This window comes from Lontra canadensis, unplaced genomic scaffold, assembly GCF_010015895.1.
Source record: "Lontra canadensis isolate GAN:19392208 unplaced genomic scaffold, GSC_riverotter_1.0 scaffold9, whole genome shotgun sequence".
In the NCBI taxonomy this organism is placed as follows: Eukaryota; Metazoa; Chordata; class Mammalia; order Carnivora; family Mustelidae; genus Lontra; species Lontra canadensis.
In genome coordinates, this window is record NW_022631003.1 from 35,085,813 (window position 1) to 35,108,688 (window position 22,876).

At 35.0% G+C, this 22,876-nt stretch overlaps 1 protein-coding gene across 2 annotated transcripts in view; it reads right to left on the reverse strand.

The window, feature by feature from the left end:
- The window catches only part of ETNK1 (ethanolamine kinase 1), a 63,750-nt gene that overhangs the window by 23,075 nt on the left and 17,799 nt on the right, over positions 1–22,876 (reverse strand). For both annotated transcript variants that reach the window (XM_032855273.1, XM_032855274.1), the window contains exons 2-4: positions 18,896–19,155; positions 4,493–4,633; positions 1,649–1,791 (exon numbers count right to left, since the gene is read on the reverse strand). In XM_032855273.1, coding sequence (XP_032711164.1) covers positions 1,649–1,791; positions 4,493–4,633; positions 18,896–19,155 — 544 coding nt within the window. The remainder of the gene's footprint in view (positions 1–1,648; positions 1,792–4,492; positions 4,634–18,895; positions 19,156–22,876) is intronic.

Genomic DNA, 22,876 nt, shown 5'->3' on the forward strand with positions numbered 1-22,876 from the left:
AAGACAAAGTAATCTGATTTTTTTGGTCCCTTATATTTTAGTTTTATAAACAAGTTTGCTCTGTGAAATGAATATGCAAAAGAAACTTATAAAATAAAAATATGAAGTTAAAATATATTCCAAAGGAAATAACAGATTCTCTTTGATTAACTTGCAGTTAAAAATAAAGCTGAGTGTCCACTTCAACAAGATGAAGTCCCTCATTTGAAATTCCATTATATAGGATGTGTTATTTGGTCTTACACTGAGCTTAAAAGCTAATACATCGTTTTAATATATAACTAATACCCTTCTCTGTCTCACAAATGGCATTGAGATTTGGTTACTAGTATATAACATATTCTATACATAACAATTATATATAATTTATGGACAATAAATAATAAAGAACACTGTCAAGTACACCATGGTTTAGGGTACACCTGAAGATTTTTTTTTTAAGAAGTTTCCATACAAAGACTTCACAACATTCAAAATAAAGATGTCAGCTCAATGTATTTTTAAAAAATAGAATCTCTAATCCACAGTAAAATATAAAATATAAAATGTATTCAAACATGTTTTTAAGAATACGTGCTTCAATCTACCATCCTTGACAGTGCTCTTTGGTTGATTTTCTTCAAGTTAAAGTTAGTTATAAATATAAGCCACCTTTGCATTAGAACAGGAACAACTTAAACTCTATTAAGAATGGTCACAATAGTAATTTCATAGTATTATGACCACTTAATCAAACTGTTTGACTTTTGTATCTTTACAAAAGCACAATTTTGACTGAAAATAGTCTTCCAACTATAATGCCTATTCTCAAAACTGGTTTCCTTTAAAATGCAAGTTTCATAGTTTCAGACTTTTTGAGTTAGTACTAATAATCCTTCAACCAAATTGTATTTTCAAATTTCAATTCAGCATTGAAGGGGCATCTACATTTTAGCAACCAAACCTCAAACCACTTTATCCAATAATATAATACAACCAGTGTCTCCTAAATACGGAAACAGAGAATTTGGATACACCAAGATATGAACAATCACAGAAAACATTTCACCAAAACCTATCACTATCTGTACCTCAAAATTACTAAAACTATTTCCAAAGCTTCTTGATTACTTCTTTAACAGATATAAATTTCAACAAGTACAAATAACATTTCCTCCATATGTGGCTCTCTCCTTAACATCAAAGTATCTAACAAATCAGAATCAACAGGTAACAGAAAATCTGGAGACATATTTGCTTCTAATACTGTTGTCCTTCCTAATACTGAGAAAATTCTGTATTTATTAAGAGCAGTGCAATGTCAGTTGGTTTTTCAATAACCCCCATTACAAGCAGGTACATTTTCAAACCATGAATTACCAAATAGGTTTCACAGTTAAATTTAAAAATAAAGTCATTTTATCATTTTTCATTTAAAACTCTTAACAAGAACCACAAACTTTCTAAGAAACATATTTTATACAAATATATAAAGAATATATATTCCTAATTTAGCAGTTACCATGACTTTACAACCTAAAAGAAAATCTTTTAAGACTTCATGTTTTTAATCCTTACATCTGAATTAAATTTAGCGGTATAAAGATCAAAGGACCATTAAGAACATCAAAGAAATCAACTTTACTTACTGCTAAGGTCAGATACCTACCTTGTTTCTCATTGTAGATTATATTCTTACACAATAGGTCATTATGGCAAAGCACAACAGGTGAGCCCAGGTTGGAAAGAATCTCCTTCATCCAAGTCATTTCTTCCTGAAGAATCTGAGAGCTTGGGATATCACTTAAAAACCTTTTAGTTTAAAAAAAAAAAAAAAAAGTTATATATTGCTTATATTAATGACTTTTTTCACATTTAAAGACTAACATCTATTTTTAGCGAATTCTTTCCATTCAATTACATAGATTCCTGAATTAAACCAAGCCAATTATTATAAAAGCTGGAATAAAGGAAAATCTTTACTTAATGAACTTAATATGAATAAAACAAACTAAGCAAGTTAAAATGAAGGGCAGTAAAGTAAAAAATCTGTTATTACAATATTGGAGGAGAAAAGTAATATATATACTTAATAGATAACATTTAGTAAGCACTATTCTAAATGTTTTACATTTGTCTCCAAGACAAAAAAAGTTTAATAAAAAGAAGTTTAAGTATATTATTTAAAGTTACAAGACAGTTTATTAAAGAACTAAAACATCTATTTCAAGCTTTGAAGGGTGAATGCAGTACAAATCAGCTAAATTTACCTATCACAGTCAACAGACAACTACTATTGATAAACCTTATCAATTCTATGATAATCATAGACATCTATGATAATCATATCATAGAATACTCCATTATCTATTATAGAAACTGTCTCAGAATAGTGAGCCTGGGAAGTATGGTAGGTAGAGTGGCAAACAGGACTGGAGATCATGGCTTTTTAATTCTTCAGTCTTCTGAACTCTTCATTACACTACATGTATATTCATTTGATAAAAGTAAAATGAAACAAAAATATGGTGCTACCACTCATTCCTCAATAGCACCATCTGGCTTTAAAAATTGCTGTTAGTTTATTCTTTCTCTCCCCTTAGCACTGTTTTCTTCATTCTCTCTCAACAGTCTCTCAAATTGCAGCCTTACTTTTCCATTTTACAATATAATAAAGATTCTCTATTAGTGAACTTAACTTTAATGAATTTGCCTATTCAGGTGGTTGCTGCCTGTATTTTCCCACTACTGTATTCTTCTTTACATACAGCTACCAAAAATAATCCTTATATACTTTTTTCAAGATGGTGTAATGGTTCAAGAATCTATCTGAAAGGTACAGAGTTGACTAGAAGTATCAGAACTGAAAGGATTGAACATGATAATTACAATCATATACAAACAAAAAGGAACAGAATGTGAACAGATTTTTTTAAATATTTTAATTGTTTTTAAAGTTTTAGTTTTAGATGATCTATTAGGGCAGGGTGCTTTTTGCATGCTGTTCTACATATGTTGTATATACTAACTCAATTAACCCTCATAAAAACTCTAAAAGGTAAATATACTACTCTTGTTATTTCCATTTTAATTTTGCCTAAGATAACACAGCCGAACTCTTTTCTTTTTTTAAAGATTTTATTAATTTATTTGACAGACAGAGATCACAAGTAGGCAGAGAGGCAGGCAGAGAGGCAGGCAGAGAGAGGGGGGAAAGCAGGCTCCCTACTGAGCAGAGAGCCTGATGCTGGGCTTGATCCCAGGACCTGGAATCATGACCTGAGCAGAAGGCAGAGGCTTTATTAACCCACCGAGCCACCCAGGTGCCCCATCACAGCAGAACTATTAAGTGGCAGAATTAAGGCTTCATCCTAGGCAGTCTGGCTCCATAGTCTTGTACTCTTAACCTACACAATACTATACTGATATATCTCAAAAAGTTGAGAAAATCATACATTCACTACTGTCACCTACTTCTTCATTATTTTTAAATTTTTCAATAAAATAGTTACTTCAAAAGAGAATTTTGTCATTTCCTGGATATCTAGCACAACGGACACCTTTGCAGATGTCTGCCTATCCCAGTTAAAAGGGTATACTATTCCTAACAAATTCAGAGTTTGATAAACTACCTACAAATAAAAACATATTCACTGAATGAATCAAACTAAACTCTGAAATAATAATTCAACAGAGCAATGAATTATAAGAAGTAAAAAGAATTGTGAATTGTAAGAAATAAGAAAACCTCTATAGGTCCTGCCTGTCTCTACTATTCTTAAAATGAAAAATTCCTGAATACAAGAGTTGGGAGTATGTTTTGGATACAAAGGAGAAAATAGAATTCCTAATTTTTGTACCAATAATGATCACACTATAAAAAGATGTTCATATAATTTAGATTCTAAATGCTAATTTATAAATTTTTTAATAAAAAATAATGAAATACCTTACTTGGAACCTGGGGAGTTAGATTTACAAAAGCTGAGTAGGACTCCAGTAATTGAATTTTCAACCTCATTATCTAGGACTTGAATAGTCTCAGTAAACTAAGACAACCTCAACTTTTTCACACTCTAATATTACTATACTGCCCCAATGCAAATCTCTAGGTCTATTTAAAACAGCTTTGAAAAAAAAGAATTCTTATAAAAAGGGCTCCATGGCCAACTCATTCTGTGCAAAAAGTACCATTCATAGCAATCACTGTATTTACTTCCAAATAAGTGTTCTATATTTGTTTCTTGGCTGGTCACCTCTACCCACTCCCCACCTGTACCCCAGGCTTTGTAGGGTTTTGTTGTTGTTGTTGTCCTGCTTTGTTTTTGAGTTGGCTGAGGTAGACAGTCATATTAACATAGTGCCACCTGAGAGTCAAATGAATCAGTGCAAACTTAATCAAATGCAAAGACAGCAACCAAACCAGATTATATATACAAAAACCTTGTAAGCTCTCTCGAAAACTTCATAGCAAAACAAGGTAAAACAATTTCAAATGTAATAGTAAATTTACCTTTTATTAAGGTCTTCATCTGCAAATCCTGTGGGAATGAGAGAGAAATATTTTCCCATCTTTAGCCATAGATTAGATTTGGGAATCCAGCCATTGTGTGCATGGATAGCATGGATTTTAGCAAGCTGACGTGCTATTAGCCTGTTTTAAAACAAAGCAGCATAAAAAGAAAATGTTAAGCATCATAGAGTTCATGTCTATTCATGAGTAAACTAACTTAGTGTGCATTCATTTTATAACATGATTTCATTTTTACCTAATATAAGAGTCAAAATAATTTGTCAAGTCACCTCTCACAAAGGAAAGGCAAGGAAATGTTTAAAGCATTAGTAGGAAGAAACACCTACAATTAATTCAGTGAATAAATATTGTGTCCAAAAGAGGTTGAGTATCTACAAGTAGGGGGTCTATTCTGATTACATAAACAATGGTTAGGACCAAAACACAATTATAAATAATTTCAAAGCCCGTATTAGACATTAATCAGAGATACATTTAAAGTTTGAGCCTTGTCAATGAGGTTAAAGGACAAAAGAGGACTAAAGTAAAAAGGTAACTGGGCAGAAAAAAAGTTCATTCTTATAACTGTGTTAAAGACAAATTTCCTGAACAAACATTAAGATTCTATGATGTCAGAATTAATCTTTATTCAACAATAAAATAATTTGAAGCTGTATATACATGTATCCATGCTATCTTTGTATTTGTAGAACCAAGAACAGCAAACATTAACAGAAGAATAAGCACACAAAACAGAAATAGGTTGGATCACGAGGGGGGAATAAGAGATCAATGATATCGTAAGGTGAAACAATATTAGAATAATTGGGATCCAAGAAGAAGAAAGGGGGGGGGCAGAAGGTATACTGCAGCAAATTATAGCAGAGAACTTCCCTAATTTGGGGAAGAAAAGAGGCATCGAAATCCAGGAAGCCCAGGGAACCCCCTCAAAATCAATAAAAATAAGTCAACACCCCAACATCTAAGAGTAAAACTTAACAAATCTCAAAGCAAAGAGAAAATCCTGAAAGCACATTGGGACAAGAGGTCTGTAACCTATAAGGGTAGAAACATTAGATTGTCAGCAGACCTATGCACAGGGACCTGGCAAGCCAGAAGGGATTGGCATGATATATTCAGGGTACTAAATGAGAAAAATATGCTAAGAATACTTTCTTCAGTTAGGCTGTCACTGAAAATAGAAGGAGGGATAAAAAGCTTCCAGGACAAAACAGAAACTAAAAGAATTTGCAATCACCAAACCAGCTCTACAGGAAATACTGAAAGGGGTCCTTCTGAACAGAGAGAAAGCCCAAAAGTAACATAGACCAGGAAAAAACAGAGACAATATACAGTAACAGTCACCTTATAGGCAATACAATGGCATTAAATTCGTATCTTTCAATAGGTACTCTGAATGTAAATGGACTAAATGCCACAATCAAGACACAGGGTATCAGGTCAGTTAAAAAAAAAAAGCCAAGACCCACTGATATGCTGTCTTCAAGACACTCATTTTAGATGCAAAGACAGCTCCAGATTTAAAGTGAGGTGGTGAAAAACATTTATCATGCTAACAGACATCCAAAGAAAGCTGGGGTAGCAATCCTTGTATCAGACATTAGATTTTAAACCAAAGACTATAAGAGATGAGGAAGGGCACTATATCATACTTAATGGGTCTATCCATTAAAAAGATCTAACAATTATAAATATTTATGCCCCTAACATGGGAGCAGCCAATTATACAAAAGCCAATTAATAACAAAATCAAAGAAACATATGGACAATAATAAAATAATAGAAGGGGACTTCAATACCAAATCCTCACGGAAATGGACAGATCATTTAAGCTAAAGATCAACAAGAAAATAAGGGCTTTAAATGACACACTGGCCCAGATGGACATCACAGATATATTTAGAACATTCCATTCCCAAACAACAGAATACACATTCTTCTCTAGTGCAAATGGAACATTCTCCAGAACAGATCACAACCTGGGTCATAAATCAGGTCTCAACCGGTACCAAAAGACTAGGTCCCTGCATATTTTCAGACCACAATGCTTTGAAACTGGAACTAAATCACAAGAGAAAAGTTGGAAAGAACTCAAATGCATGGACGCGAAGAGCATCCTACTAAAGAATGAATGGGTCAACCACGAAATTAAAGAAAGAACAATTTTAAAAATTCATGGAAACAAATGAAAATGAGAACACAACTATTCAAACTCTTTTGGTTTCAGAAAAGGCAATCCTAAGAGGAAAATATAGAGCAATACAAGCCTTTCTCAAGAAACAAGAAAGGTCTCAAATACAGAACCTAACCCTACACCCTACACCTGAAGAAAGAATAGCAATTAAAGCCTAAACCCAGCAGTTAAAGAGAAATAATAAAGATCAGAGCAGAAGTCAATGAACCAGAAACCAAAACAACAGTAGGACATCAATGAAAGTAGGAGGAGGTTCTTTGAAAGAATTAGTGAGACTGATAAACCCCTGGCCAGACTTATCAAAAAGAAAAAAGAAAGGACCCAAAGTAATAAAATCATGAATGAAAGAGGAGAGATCACAACCAACACCAAAGACATACAAACAATTACAAAAACATATCATGTGCAATTATACACCAGCAAATTAGACAATCTGGAAGAAATGGATGCATTCCTAGAGACATATAAACTACCAAAACTGAACCAGGAAGAAAAAGAAAACCTAAACAGACCCATAACCAGCAAAGAAATTGAAGCAGTAATCAAAAATCTCCCACAAACAAGAGCCCAGGGCCAGATAGCTCCCCAGGGGAATTCTATCAAACATTTAAAGAAATAATACCTATTTTTCTGAAACTGTTCCAAAAAATAGAAATGGAAGGAACACTTCCAAACTCATTTTATGAGGCCAGCATTACCTTGATCCCAAAACCAAAGACCCCACCAAAAAGGAGAATTACAGACCAATTACAGAGAATTACAGAATTATAGACCAATTACAGACCCATGCTAATGAACATGGATGCAAAAATTCTCACCAAAATACTAGCCAATAGGATCCAACAGTACATTAAAAGGATTATTCACCAGACCAAATGGGATTTATTCCTGGTCTGCAAGATTGGTTCAATATCCACAAATCAACGTGATACACTACATTAATAAAAGAAAGGACAGGAACCATATGATACTCTCAACAGATGCAGAAAAAGCACTTGACAAAGTACAGCATCCTTTCTTAATTAAAACTCTTCACACTCTAAGGATAGAGAGTATACACCTCAATATCAAAAAAAGCCATCTATGAAAAACCCACAGCAAATATCATTCTCAATAGGGAAAAACTGAGAGCTTTTCCCCTAAGTTCAGGAACACGGGAGGGATGACTACTATCACCACTGCTATTAAACATGTACTAGAAGTCCTAGCCTTAGCAATCAGACAAAAAAAGAAATAAAAGGTACATGAATCAGCAAAGAAGTAGTCACACTCTCACTCTTTGCAGATGATATGATACTTTATGTGGAAAACCCAAAAGACTCCACCCCAAAACTGCTAGAACTTATACAAGAATTCAGTAAAGAGGCAGGATATAAAATCAATGCATAAAAGTCAGGCTCTCTGCTCAGCAGGAAGCCTGCTTCCCCCTTTCTCTCTGCCTGCCTCTCCGCCTACTTGTGGTCTCTGTCTGTCAAATAAATAAATGAAATCTTTAGAAATCAGCTACATTCCTATAAATCAACAAAAAGACAGAAGAAAAAGAAATAAGGAGTCAATACTATTTACAATTGCACCCAAAACCATAAGATACCTAGGAATAAATCTAAAGAGGCAAAGAATCTGTATGCAGAAAACTACAGAGTACTCAGGAAAGAAACTGAGGAACACACAAAGAAATGGAAAAATGTTCCATGCTCATGGACTAGAAGAACAAATATTGTGAAAATGTCTATGCTACCTGGAGCAATCTACATATTCAATACAATCCCTATCAAAATACCATCATTTTTTTTTTTCCCACAGAAATGGAACAAATAATCCTAAAATTTGTATGGAACCAGAATAGACCCCGAATAACTAGAGGAATGTTGAAAAAGAAAACCAAAGTCGGTGGCATCACAATTTGGAACTTCAAGCTCTATTACAAAGCTATAATCAACAAGACAGCACGGTCCTGGCCCAAAAACAGACACATAAATCAATGGAACAGAACAGAGAACTCAGAAATGAACTCTCAACTCTATGGTCAACTACTGTTCGACAAAGCAGGAAAGAATGTCCAATGGAAAAAAGACAGTCTCTTCAACAAATGGTGTCAGGAAAACTGGACAGCCACATGCAGAAGAATGAAACTGAACCATTTCCTTATACCACACACAAAAATAGACTCAAAAATGGATGAAAGACCTCAATGTGAGACAGGAATCCATCAAAATCCTTGAGGAGAACACAGGCAGCAACCTCTTTGACCTTGGCCGCAGCAACTTTTTCCTAGGAACATCGCCAAAGGCAAGGGAAGCAAGGGCAAAAATGAACTATTGGGACTTCATCAAGATGTAAAGGTTTTGCACAGCAAAGGAAATAGTCAACAAAACAAAAAGACAACTGACAGAATGGGAGAAGATATTTGCAAATGACATATCAGATAAATGGCCAGTATCCAAAATCCATAAAGAATTTATCAGACTCAACACATAAAGAACAAATAATCCAATCAAGAAATAGGTAGAAGACATGAACACACATTTCTGTAAAGAAGACATCCAAATGGCCAACAGACACATGAAAAAGTGCTCAACTCGGCATCAGGGAAACACAAATCAAAACCGCATGACATACCACCTCACACCAGGCAGAATGACTAAAATTAACAAGTCAGGAAACGGACAGGTGTTGGCAAGGATGCAAAGAAAGGGGAACCCTCCTACACTGTTGGTGGGAATGCAAGCTGGCACAGACACTCTGGACACCATATGGAGGTTCCACAAAAAGAAAAATAGAGCTACCCTAACAACCGAGCAATTGCACTACTGGGTATTTACCCTAAAGATACAAATGTAGTGATCCAAAGAAGCACATGCACCCCAATGTTTATATACCAGCAATGTCTACAATAGCCAAACTATGGAAAAAGCCCATATGTCCATCAACAGATGAATGGGTAAAGAAGATGTGACATATATATACAATGGACTACCTCTCAGCAATCAAAAAAACAAACAAAAAAACACCTTGCCATTTGCAACAACGTAAATGGAACTGTAGGGTATTGTGCTAAGCGAAAAAAGTCAATCAGAGAAAGATTATCATATGATCTCACTCATATGTGGAACTTAAAAAACAAAAGGAGCATAAGAAAAGAGAGGAAAAGATGAAAACAAGAAGAAATCAAAGAGGGAGACAAACCATAAGAGACTCTTAATCATAGGAAACAAACTGAAGGTTGCTGGGGAAGAGGGGGCGTGGGGATGGGGTCGCTGGGTGATGGGCATTAAGGAGGGCACATGATGTAAAGAGCACTGGGTACTATTTAAGAGTGATCTATCACTGACCTCTACCTCAGAAACCAGTAACACATTATGTTAGTTAACTGAATCTCAATTTTAAATAACTTGCACCCCTAAAAAAATAATAAATAAGGCTTCACTGCACTAACATCCAAGGCAAATGCTACTTTAAAATCCCATCCTCAGTAAAGCAAAACATTTAAAAATTTCAACACTTCAGGGAATTTTCTTAAATATCCAGTAATACTAACTGTCCCCACTCTTGGAGGCTTTTAAAAAATTAAGAGCAAGGGGCACCTTGGTGGCTCAGTTGGTTAAGCAGCTGCCTTCTGCTCAGGTCATGATCTCAGGATCCTGGGATCGAGCCCCATGCTAGACTCCCTGCTCCCCACATCCCCTGTGTTCTCTCTCTCCCCCAGATAAATAAAATCTTAAAAAAAAAAAAATTAAGAGCATTGTAACAATAACAAGAATTTTTTAATTGAAAAATAATCCCTAATACTACCACTCCAATAGTTTACTTCATTCTTTACATACACCCTTTGGATTTTCACATAAGCCAATTATTGTGATTATAGCCACAGTTCAGCAAGTAAGCTGGTTTCTTCCATCTTAACCCTGTATCAGCCATTCTGCGTATTTTAGACAATAATCAAAATTATCATTTCAACAAGTAGCACAGTATTTGTGCTGATATGCCTTGGTTATATCTGAATATAGGCATTGTCATGACATAAACATATAACTTTTATGAATTATTATATATTGCCCTATTAATTTCTAAGAGAACATTACCAGTATTACTTGTAACTCACAATGTACCAGTTACACTACAATACAATCCAGCACTGGAAGTCAGTGTTTTCTACTTATGCTTTTTGATAAATGTGCAATAATTAATTTTAAACTGCATTTTGTCCCATTATATCTGTTGCTGCATGGTTTTTAATTAAACTGCAAGACAGGATTCCTAGCAAAAGGCAAGTTTTAAAGAAATACCAGATGAGAAAATTCCTAAACTGTGAATTTTTTAAAATTTTCTGAATATCTCTGTGGAGCTTGATTGCCACAGAAAGGTTCAAATAAAACACGTCATGATAAATTTCCTTAAGCTGAATTACTCGCTAATCGTTAACCTAGTGGTCTTTATCATACCATTCCCTCACTGCCTCTTCCATATGCTCTGCCTCTTCCTTTAAACTCCAGTTCAAATGTGATCTCAATGGAACACTGCCTAACTTCCCACAGTTACTTTTTTTGAAAACCTTTTCTGTTCTTCTGTGTATACTATTTGCTTACATTTTTCCAAGATTATTGTCTGTCTGTCACACACTGCAAATTACTTGGAAGGAGGGCAGGGACTACCTGAATTCTTTTTCTTTCCCTAGACTAAACATAAATACATGTCAGATTTTTAATAGTCAAAGCAGATACTCTAGAAAAATCGTAACACAGGCAAGTAGCTATGTCTGAATGAACCATAGCAAGAGAGCACTGTGGACTTTCATCTAAGGCTCAATCAACATTTACTGCTGGCTGTGTATCAGTTCACCTAATAACAATGGCTCAAAATGTGATACCTAACTAATCCAAAATTAGTAATAAGCCCTATAAATTGATAAATGAAAGACCCTTTTTATCATAAATATATGAAATTCATTTTTTAAATTTTTAAAAATTTTTAAAGATTTTATTTATTTGACAGAGATCACAAGTAGGCAGAGAGGCAGGCAGAGAGGGCAGGGTGGGGGGAAGCAGATCCCTGCTGAACAGAGAGCACTATGCAGGGTTCCATCCCAGGACCCTGGGATCATGACCTGAGCCGAAAGCAGAGGCTTTAACCCACTGAGCCACCCTGTCACCCCAAAATTCATTTTTTAAAGGAGAAAAGCTAAATATATAAAGCACATTATCCTATATTTACATCCCTACCCTTTTCTTGGGGCTCTAGAATTATCATTCATTCAATTGCTTACTTGATATTTCTTTAAAAAATACTTCACTGTACATACTCAAAAATAATAAAACACTCCTTTTGAAATCATTTATAATTCACCTATTTTATTAATATGCCCTTCCTTCAATTAGTTCCTTCTATATTTTGTTTTACAGTAATTAGCAAAACTGTATGAACATTTAACTATCCCATGAGAATTACATTACCTGAAATAAATTTAATTGCAAAATAAATAGCCAGTATTAACTACTCATAGTGTCAACTAACTATATCCTTACTATCATCTTTTTTTCCTTCCTTTCTCAAACTCTATTCTGCTTTTTTTCCAAAATTGTGAGTCAACTCAGTGTATCATTCATTTCAAGCCAATTATAACAGAACTTAATTAAAAGTATTGCTACTTGGTCTCTAACAGCATTTTTTTTAAATGAAAGGTGTATATGCCTGTATTAGTATCATGTACTCTAAATAAGTAGATCTAACAAAGTATAGGAAAAGGCTACGTGTAGTAGACTTCTCAGAGCAGTTTTAGGTTCACAGCAAAAGTAAGGGGAAGATTCAGAGATTTCCCAAATTCCCCCTATCCAACACTAGCATCACCTCCTCCATTATCAACACCAGAGCAGTGCATTTGTTGCAACTGAAGAACACACACTGACACCCAAAGTCCATAGTTTACATCAGGGTACACACTTAGTGGTGTACATTCTATGGGTCTGAACAAATTTATGACAGGTATCCACCATAAAGTATCATACAGACATTTTCACTGCCCTAAAAATCCTGTTTCACCCATTATCCTATTCACCTCCTTCCCCACTAACCCTTAGCAATCACTGATCTTTTTAGTGTCTCCACAGTTTTATCTTTTTCTGAATATCATATAGTTAATTTAATGCAAACAAGTTTATGACATGGTATCAAATACCAAAGTGAGCCTTACCAAAATTTCACTATTCTTGATCAAATACTGTTAATTATTCGGACACCTGGGTGGCTCAGTCAGTTAAGCATCCAACTCTTGATTTCAGCTCAGGTTATGATCTCAGGGTTGTGAGATCGAGTCCTGTGTGGGGCTCCACGCTCAGCAGCAAGTCTGCTTGAGATTCTTTCCCGCTCCCTCTCCACTGTCCCTTCCCCATCTCACACTCTCTCTCCCCCTCTCTAAAATAAATAAACCTTTAAAAAAAATTCAAAAAATACTATAATTATTCTTTGTACTTAAGATTATTTAAAATCAATTATGCAAACCTTTCCTTTTAAAACAGAAATTCTATAGTAAGCTTAATGACATTTAATTATATAAAATGATCACAAGTCAATAAATAGGAGAAAGTCTGCATTTATTTTCTTCTTGAGTCTTTTCACTTCGATCCTACAAATTTTCATATGTTATTTTTTTATGTGATTAACAAAGGCCTTACTTTTTTCCTTTATATTTTATGAGCTTTTCTCAGTAAGTAAAAAGATACTCATTAGTATCTTTAGGATATACTTTTACTAGCCATGCAACCTTCGGCAAACTACTTAAAATCTTTGTACCTTATTTTTCTCATCTATTAAAATAGGATCTTAATATTACCTATACCCTGGGATTATTGTGAGTTGAATTTATTAATACACAATAGGTAAGTTTTGGAGCACTTGGCTGGCTCAGTGATGTAGCATGCAACTCTTGATATCAGGGTCATGAGTTCAAGCCCCACACTGAGCATAGTTTACTTAATAAGAAAATATTTAAAAACATATATAGAAATGCCTGGGTGGCTCAGTCGATTGTGTGTCTGACTCTTGGTTTTGGCTCAGGTCACAATCTCAGGATTGTGAGATGGAGCTCTGCTTCAGGCTCCATGCTCAGTAGGGAGTCTACTTGGCATTCTCTCTCTCCCTCTCCCTTTGCCCCTCCCCTCCAATCTCTCTCTCTAAAATAAATCTTTAAAAACAAATACACACATACACACACACAAAGAGGTATTTAGAAGAGTGTCCAGTTCATATTCAGTGCTGAATCAATATTAGCCTCCATCACTTTAATATATTATTTCTCTAATAAGAATTGTTAACATACCTATTACTACTTTTTTAGTATCAATTAAAAACAAAACCTTGACTTTTTTAATTTTTTAATAAAAGCATACACCTTTTTTTTAAAGATTTTACTTATTTATTTAAGAGAAGTGGGGTGGGGGAGCATGCGTGCGCGAGCATAAGCCAGGGAGAAAGGCAGATGGATAGGGAGAAGCAGACTTCCCACTGAGCAAGAAGCTCAATGCCAGACTTGATCCCAGGACCCTGGGATCATGACCTGAGCTGGAGGCAACCACATAACTAACTGAGCCACCCAGGAACCCCAGCTTTCTTTTCTTTTTTAAGATTTATTTATTTGAGAGACAGCAAGCACATGAGTTCGGGGGAGGAGCAGACAGAGAAAGTCTTCAAGCAGATTCCCCTGAGTGTGAAGCCCAATGCAGGGCTCGATCCCATGACTTATGAGATTACCTTAGCTGAAACCAAGAGTCGGACGCTTAACCAACTGAGCCATCTAGGTGCTCCTAAAATCTTGACTTTTTAACATAAAATGGTTTCTCAGAGGAAGTTAAGATAAAAACCAAATCAAGGGACAACTCATGGGTAGTAATTACCCAAAATCACTTAGTTAAGAAAGATTCCGAAATCTCATCTATGTTCAGAGGTAAAGAGCTTCAAGACTGGTTAGTTTTGTCTGTCACAAACAAAAGGGGTTTAGTGATGGCAATAATTACTTGCTATGCTACATCTATATGCTGCTAAGGTTCACCTTAAGGAATACTACAGAATATGTTATAATAAACAGTACATAACAGCAAAAAAGTCTATGAATTTTAAAATTCAGAAAATATGCTTCTACAAGCACAATAAAGGATGCCCAGGTGGCTCAGTGGGGTAAGCGTCTGCCTTTGGCTCACACGTCATGATCCCAGGGTCCTGGGATGGAGCCCCACATCAGACTTCCTGCTCAGTGGAGAGTTTGCTTCTCCCTCTCTCCATGCTTGTGCTTGCACACTCTCTCTCCCTCAAACAAATAAAATCTTTAAATAAATAATAAAAGCATAATAAAGTCAACTGATTAGTAATATCCTAGTAATATCTATAATTTGCCTAAATACTTTAATACCTTAATGTCCAAGTTATTATAAGATCTGCCTAAGTCAAATAAAATGTGAAAAGTCTTTAGGAAAAAAAATTATAATAACTATAAAAGCTAACATTTACATAGTGTTTAACATATGCCAGGCCTTATTCTAAACTTTTTACATATACTAACAACTTTAATCCTTCCAACAACCCTAGAAGTAGGTACTACTATTATTCTCAACTTTTAGATAAGGACACTGAAGCACAAAATGTTTAAGGGCTATGCCCAAATTCACATAGCCCGTAAATCTGAAGCAGTCTGGTTCCACTGTGTGTCGTTCATGATGAAGATTTAATGCCATATATAGAATTTCACAAGGCTTTAGATTCCATAATGTTCCACAATCATTCAAAGAGAAAAAAACCTCCCCTAGGCACCCAGTTTCCATCATGAGACTACAAAGTAAATAGAAGGGAGAAATCTGAATGCGAAACTCTGACCAACAAATAGTAACCACTGGATAGTTCTTTCAACTGAAAGCTGAAATTTGGTGTGTTAAAGACAGTTTAGGAATATCAACGTCAAATCCATGTAAGTATGGGTTTTACAAAGGCAGTTAAGACTGCTACACCAGTAAAGGTGGTATTACCCTTAAGCAACTTTCTTCTTACATCTTTTGGACACTGACTCTTAAAACTAGTATTCTTCCTCCTGCTTTAGTTACCAAGAAGCTAATATGGCCCTTCTCTAACAACCTTATGGAATATACTTCTTATATCTGAATCTAACTCCAGCTTTTCCTTTGGCCTAATTTCATCTAATCACTTTTAATCCTGTTATATATATGTATCTCAAACATCTCAAACCATCTGCCTACCACTAAGGTCATGATACCAGGGTCCTGGGATTGAACCCCATGTGGGGCTCCCTGCTCAGCTGGGGAGTCTGCTGCTCCCTCCCCCTCTGCCTCTGCTCATGTGCTCGCTCACTCTCTCTCTCTAATAAATAAAATATTAAAAAAAAAAAGACTGAGGATTTATAAATGAATCTGATATACACAAAACTGAAGACCACAAAAAATTGTGACCCAAAAGAAAAAACATATTATCTATTAATCAGAGTTCTTCAATACATTCTCAACAGTACACTCACATAAGGGAAGAGACTCTTATCTGGTTAAAAACTGGGGTTTGAGTAGATAGATTTCTATGCCAAAGTATTTTAAAATATTATATGAAACCAGTTTAAAATAGGCAAATACTGAGGCACCTGGGTGGCTCAGTGGGTTAGTCCTCTGCCTTCGGCCTAGGTCTGGTCTCAAGGTCCTGGGATTGAGCCCCGCATAGGGCTCTCTGCTCAGCAGGGAGCCTGCTTCCCCCCACTCTCTCTCTGCCTGCTGCTCTACCTACTTGTGATCTCTCTCTGTCAAATAAATAAATAAAATCTTTAAAAAAAAAAAAAATAGGTAAATACTGGGCCATTTCATTTTCATCAGTTAATGAAGCAACTCTTAAAATATGGTCCAGGCTCTCTCTCTCTAATAAATAAACATATTTAAAAGAAGAAGAAGGAAGGAAGGAAGGAAGGAAGGAAGGAAGGAAGGAAGGAAGGAAGGAGAAAAGAAAAGAAAAGGGGAGAGAAGAGAAGAGGGGGGGCCTGGGGCCTGGGTGGCTTAGTCGTTAAGCAACTACCTTCGGGCTCAGGTCCTGATCCCAGGGCCCCGGGTTGGACCCCTCCATCAGGCTCCCTGCTCTGTGGGGAGTCTGCTTCTCTCTCCCTAACCCTCTGCCCCTCCCCCTGCTCATGCTCACAATTGCTCTCTCTCTTTCTCAAATAAATAAATAAAATTTTAAAAAATATATATGATCCAGGAACCCTAGAGATTCAAACACTTGGTTTAAGTTTAACTCAAAACCTTCAGGTTTATGAAATTAAAACTACTTTCATAAGCTATTATTTACCTTTTTCACTCTAATTCTCTCATGAGTAAATGCTGTAGTTTTCAAGAAGCTACATGAAGTGGTGTGATAACGTTATCACCCTGACAGCTAACAATGTGTGCTTGATATTCTTGTAATCAAAAAAAGTTGTTTTCATTTCTAACATGGTAAATACTGATAGATAAAACTCACAGAAACTCTTTCGGTCTTCAATAACCTTTAAGAGTTATAAAAGGGTCTTAAGAAAAAAATATTTAAGAACTTTTGCAGTTTTCAAATTAAGCTCATACACTAATTTTTAAGAGCAGAAAAAGAACTGGAAAAGACAGTAATTTTGAACAAATGATCTAGCATATTCAAGAAATTATTCTTACAGAAAACATAATGTACTGAATTAAAGTTTAATAAAAAGACATAACACACTAAATTAAATAACAAGTTTAAAAAGTAACAGTGTTAACAGAATTTAAAGAATCTTAGTAAGCAGAAACTCTGAAAATACGAGCAACTGGCTTACAAAAGTTAGCAATAAGAAATGTGTAATTCTTTAGTCCAAGTACTACTTTAAAAAATTAAGAGGACCATTTCACAGCAGTCAGAATGGCTAAAATTAACAAGTCAGGGAAACAACAAATGTTGGAAAGGATGTGGAGAGAATGGAACTTTCTCACAGTGCTGGTGGGAATGCAAACTGGAGCAAAAAATAAAACTCTGGAAAATATAGAGATTCTTCATAAAGGTAAAAATAGAGCTGCCCTATGACCCAGAAATTGCACTAATGGTATTTACCCCACAGGTAAAATGTAGGTGATCTGAGGAGGCACCTGCACCCCATTGTTTATAGTAGCAATGTCCACAATAGCCCAACTATGGAAAGAGCCCCGATGTCCATTGACAGATGAAAGGATAAAGAAGATGTGGTACACACACACGCGCGCACGCACACACGCGCGCGCGCACACACAGACACAATGGAATATTACTCAGCCATCAAAAAAGCAGAGGGGGAGCCTAGGTGGCTCAGTCGGTTAAGCAACTGCCTTCGGCTAGGGTCATGATCCCGGGTTCTTGGGATCAAGCCCCACATCAGGATCCTTGCTCAGTGGAAGCCTGCTTCTCCCTCCCTCTCTCTGCCTGCTGCTCCCCCTGTTGTGCACTCACACATGTGCATGCTCTCTGTCAAATAAATAGGTAAATAATTTTTTTAAAAATGAAATCTTGCCATCTGCAAAGACATGGATGGAACTAGAGGATATTAGGCTAAGCAGAATTAAGTCAATCAGAACAAGATAATTTTATGATCTCACTCATTTGTGGAATTAAGAAACAAACAGAGGAACATAGGGGAAGGGAGGAAAAAATAAAACAAGATGAAACCAGAGAGGGAGACAAACCATAAGAGACATCTTAATTACAGGAAACAAACTGAGGGTGGCTGGAGAGGAGGGGGTAGGAAACAGGGTCACTGGGTGATAGGCATTAAGGAAGGCATTACGATGTAATGAGCACTGGGTGTTATATACAACTGATGAAATCACTGAACTCTACCTCTGAAATTAATAATATACCATATGTTAATTAACGGAATTCAAATTTTAAAAAACAAAATAAACTAAAATAATTAATTAATTGATTAAGGGGAAGCCTTGACACTCTGAAGACTAATCCAAAACCACATCTCACAGTCTTTTTTTGCAGTCAACGATGAAACAGCAAACAGGATTTTTTTCTTCAACAAAACCAAAACAGAACCCTAACTAAAGAAAGTTTCTAAGATAACCAAATAGTTGCTCAAAGGAAGAAAAGGCAGTTTTAAAAAATAATTTCTTTAGCATACTTAACACTCTTATTTTTCAAAAAAGAAAAATTATTTAGAAAAAGAAATGTACCTGAAAATGGCAGGGTTGCAGACATGCTTTGGATCCAATGCTTCTCCCTGTATAAATTCATAGCATAGTCCATTATTGAAGGTACAGTAGAGTTGTGGTGCACAGCCATGAGCCTGCAACACTCGGAAACTCTTCACTTCCTCATCTCGATCAACTAACAACTCAGTCTTATTGCCATAAATTCGCACCAGGACTACATCCTCCATTGTATTACTCACATAACAGCCAATAAGTTTATTTGTGATTCCATCTGTGAAAAGCTGCCAAAAAAAAAAAAAAAAGAAAAGGAAAGGAAAGGAAAGAAAAAATGAGGGAAAAAGCAATTATTTAACGAATGAAACAGCAGATAGATTAAAATAATTAAGTACTAATTAAAAGTATCTACTTTTTAACATAAGAAACTTTTAAATACAATTTTATCTTACATGTCTATAATTTTAATTCTAGATATAAAGATAAAGGAATGCTATAATTCCTGTAACATTATATCTTTCTTGATCCAAAAGTGTTAATTATTCAATCTCTAGTACTTCCACACAATGTTTTGATACCTATTATATCTCAAAGTATGCTTGTACTTCAATCATTGCAAATGTGTGCATATACACACACACACACAATTTCTCCTTTGTCTAATAAATTCAAAAGTCTCTGAAGACAGAGACACTGCTCTCCTCCAGCATGGCATATAACATATAAAAGGTCTTTAATAATGTTTACAAGTGTATACACAAATATACAAATATAAATCTACCATAAGTTACACATTGTGGTAAATCTCCAACTTCTAAAATTTAATTTTAAATGTTAATTTTAAGAGTTACTTAATACAACATGCATTAGAAATTGTTTTTAAGCATTCAGGTTATAATTCAAACTTGAATGCTATGGCTAAAAATGCACAACCCTAATTAGAGGAAGTGAGAGGTTAAGTAGAGATTTCTACAATATTTTCTAAAAGGGACTTTTGGGACTTTTCAAGAGCTTAAGTCAAAAATTTCAAGTTCTTTTTTTATATCTGAGCACAAATGGTACCTTTAAAAAGCAAACAGATATTAGCAGTATTAGTTCAAATCCACTCAAAAATTGCAACTTTCATTTTCCTCTGATACTAAAATTAATTTTTCTATTTGTTCAATTATAATCTAAAGCTTTTGGAGGCTCTCGGGTGGAATGAAGGGACAAGAGATAAAAGTGTAACCAAGAGTCAACGAAATTTTTTTCCCAAGAAAACTGGCAAAAAGCAAAAGGAAAAAGGGCCAAAGAGTAAATTTTAAATGAACACATATTTACCTAATGCCTGAGAAAGAATATAAATGTTTCTCTTTTAAGATTATTGTAATGATAAATGACGCCGGAAAAGGCTTTACATCTTCAGATGAAAATTTTAAAGTTATTTCTTAAGGTAATACTAGTTACTATAAAGTTTTTATATAAATTTCTTTATTGTATACAAGACTTGACTATTATTGACTACCTTACCCAATGTAGATAAATTGTATGAGCTAATGTAAAGAGACTTATTTTAAATATCTACTTTTTCAGGTATGTAGATAGATATAAGTATCCCTTTCCACCTAGATTTCACAAAAATAGTATACAGCATTGACAAGAAGCGTATTCACTTAAACTAAAGGTTAATCATTTTATTAAAAACTGTGTTGAAAAGCACGTTTATTACAAAGCCGTATCAATTTACACAAGTTATTCTGTAACTTTTTCAGATGTCATGTACAGATAAAATATTTCAATTTACTGTAACAAAGATTGAGAAACTAACCCTAACATTCTCTATTATACAACAGCCACATACTTCCAGTGAAATGACAGTCACAATAAATCCTTTAGAGTAAAAAACAAATACATGAATAATAAAACTTCGCATCTATAAAAATATTTTATGTATAAATAAGGGATAAAAACACCTGCAAAGATATTCAACAAAACTTTAGGAAAATTAAATCTTGGTTTTTTTTGTTTTCTTGTTTCTCTAATTTAAACTTTTTTTTTTTTTTTTTTGGCTTAGTATGTTTTCTCACTTTCTTTTTCCTGCAATGAGGCCCAAAAGTGAGGAACTGACCAGGCCTACACAGTACAGCCTTGTGGTTCTGCTGAACATAAATAATTTCACACAACACCAACATCAGATGAGGCCACTCTGACCACAATGGACCAAGACAAAACAAAGCCACTTTGTAATCATGTCTGAACATAGACAAAATTAAAAAAATTTTCAAGACACAAAAATGACTAAATATCCCCCTATTTGGGTTAATATGAATGACTGCTGTTCCTTTTCCAGCCACAGCTCTGGCCCTGCTTCATTCCTTTGGTCTTCTAGGTAAGATTAAGATATCAGTCACAGACTTGGCCCACTTTCTTCCTGACAGCTCCCAATCCAGAGGAAAGCCTGCTTCCTTGAACACTCTCCCAAATCAGCAAACCCAAATTCTATATTTAAGTCCCTTCTAACACCTACTTACTAAGAGCCCTACCATTCTGAGTGATATACATTCTTTCTTAAACCCAACTTGTTCACCTATCAGTGTGTTCCTGATGGTCTGTCACTGGCTTTAAAGATGTATGGATAAATGATTTTTGCCCTTGGATGGTTCCCACCTCATATATACACCTATAAGAAATTCAGTGTGCTGAACCTTCTGAAACATACAACAAAATACACTCAATGTTTATTAGATACATACAGTGTACTAGATATATACTAAAAATATAAAATTTAGGGGAGCCTGGGTGACTTAGTCAGTTAAGCATCTGCCTTTAGCTCAGGTCATGATCTCAGGGTCCTAGAATAGAGCCCCAAGTCGGGTTCTCTGCTCAGGGGAGCATCTGCTACTCCTGCTGTCCTCCCCCACCTTCCCCTGCTCGTGCTCTCTCTCTCTCTCTCTCTCCCCCTCAAATAAATAAAATCTTAGGAAAAAAAAATGTAAAATTTCATCTCAATGGAGGTGGGACAAAACTAACACAAATTTCACAGAGCTCCTTTTCTCCAGGATTATCCTATACTGTTTATCACGTATTTAGGATAGTACTAGCTCAGAGGAGGAGCTACAAAGCAAGACATGAGTCTGAATTTCTAGCTGTGTTATCTGTAAGCTGAGTAACCCTGGGCAAGTCACTTAACCCCTATGTGCTTCATTCTCCTTACATACAATATTAACATACTGGAATTTATTTCATAGCATGATTTGGATTAATGAATTAATATACATAAAAGCATTTAGAACAGTGACTGGCACACACTAAGATCTTAACATGTATGTAGAGAACTACATTTTTCACATTTTAACAAAAAACAGCAAAATAATTCACAATAAAAGAATGAATTAAGATAAAACCTATGTTACAGATTTATATATTAGCCCTAGACTCTAAGCTACACTGGTCCCACATAGCATACCTTAAAAGCAAGACCCAAAAGACTCAAACTATTCCCAAATAACTACAAAAACTATTCAGTGCCTAAGAAGGTAAAAATTCACAATCTGACATTCACAATCTGACATATATACCTGGTAATATAAAAAAGGAAGAAAAATATAATCCATAATGAGGGGGAAAATCAATTAACTGAAACCAACCAGAACTGACACAGATGTTAGGATCAGCAGACATTAAAACAAATATGTTCTGCATTCTATAACAAAAACTTATGCAGAAACACTGAATATAAAAAGACAAAAGTCAAGCTTCTCAAGAAGTCTAAGGAGAAAAATACACTAGATGTATTTAACAGTAAGTTAGATACTGCCCCCCAAAAAAGCAAACTTGGAAAGAGAGCAATAGAAACTATCCAAAACAAAACACAGGGGGAAAATTAACTAAATGAGAGAAAAAGTGAGCATGAGTGAATAAGCAAAGTATCCATGAGCAGAGAGAGTCTGTATCCCTTAAAAGAGGAAAAGAGAAACAATATTTTTTAAATGGCCAAAATTTACCCAAATTTGATGAAAAACTATCAAC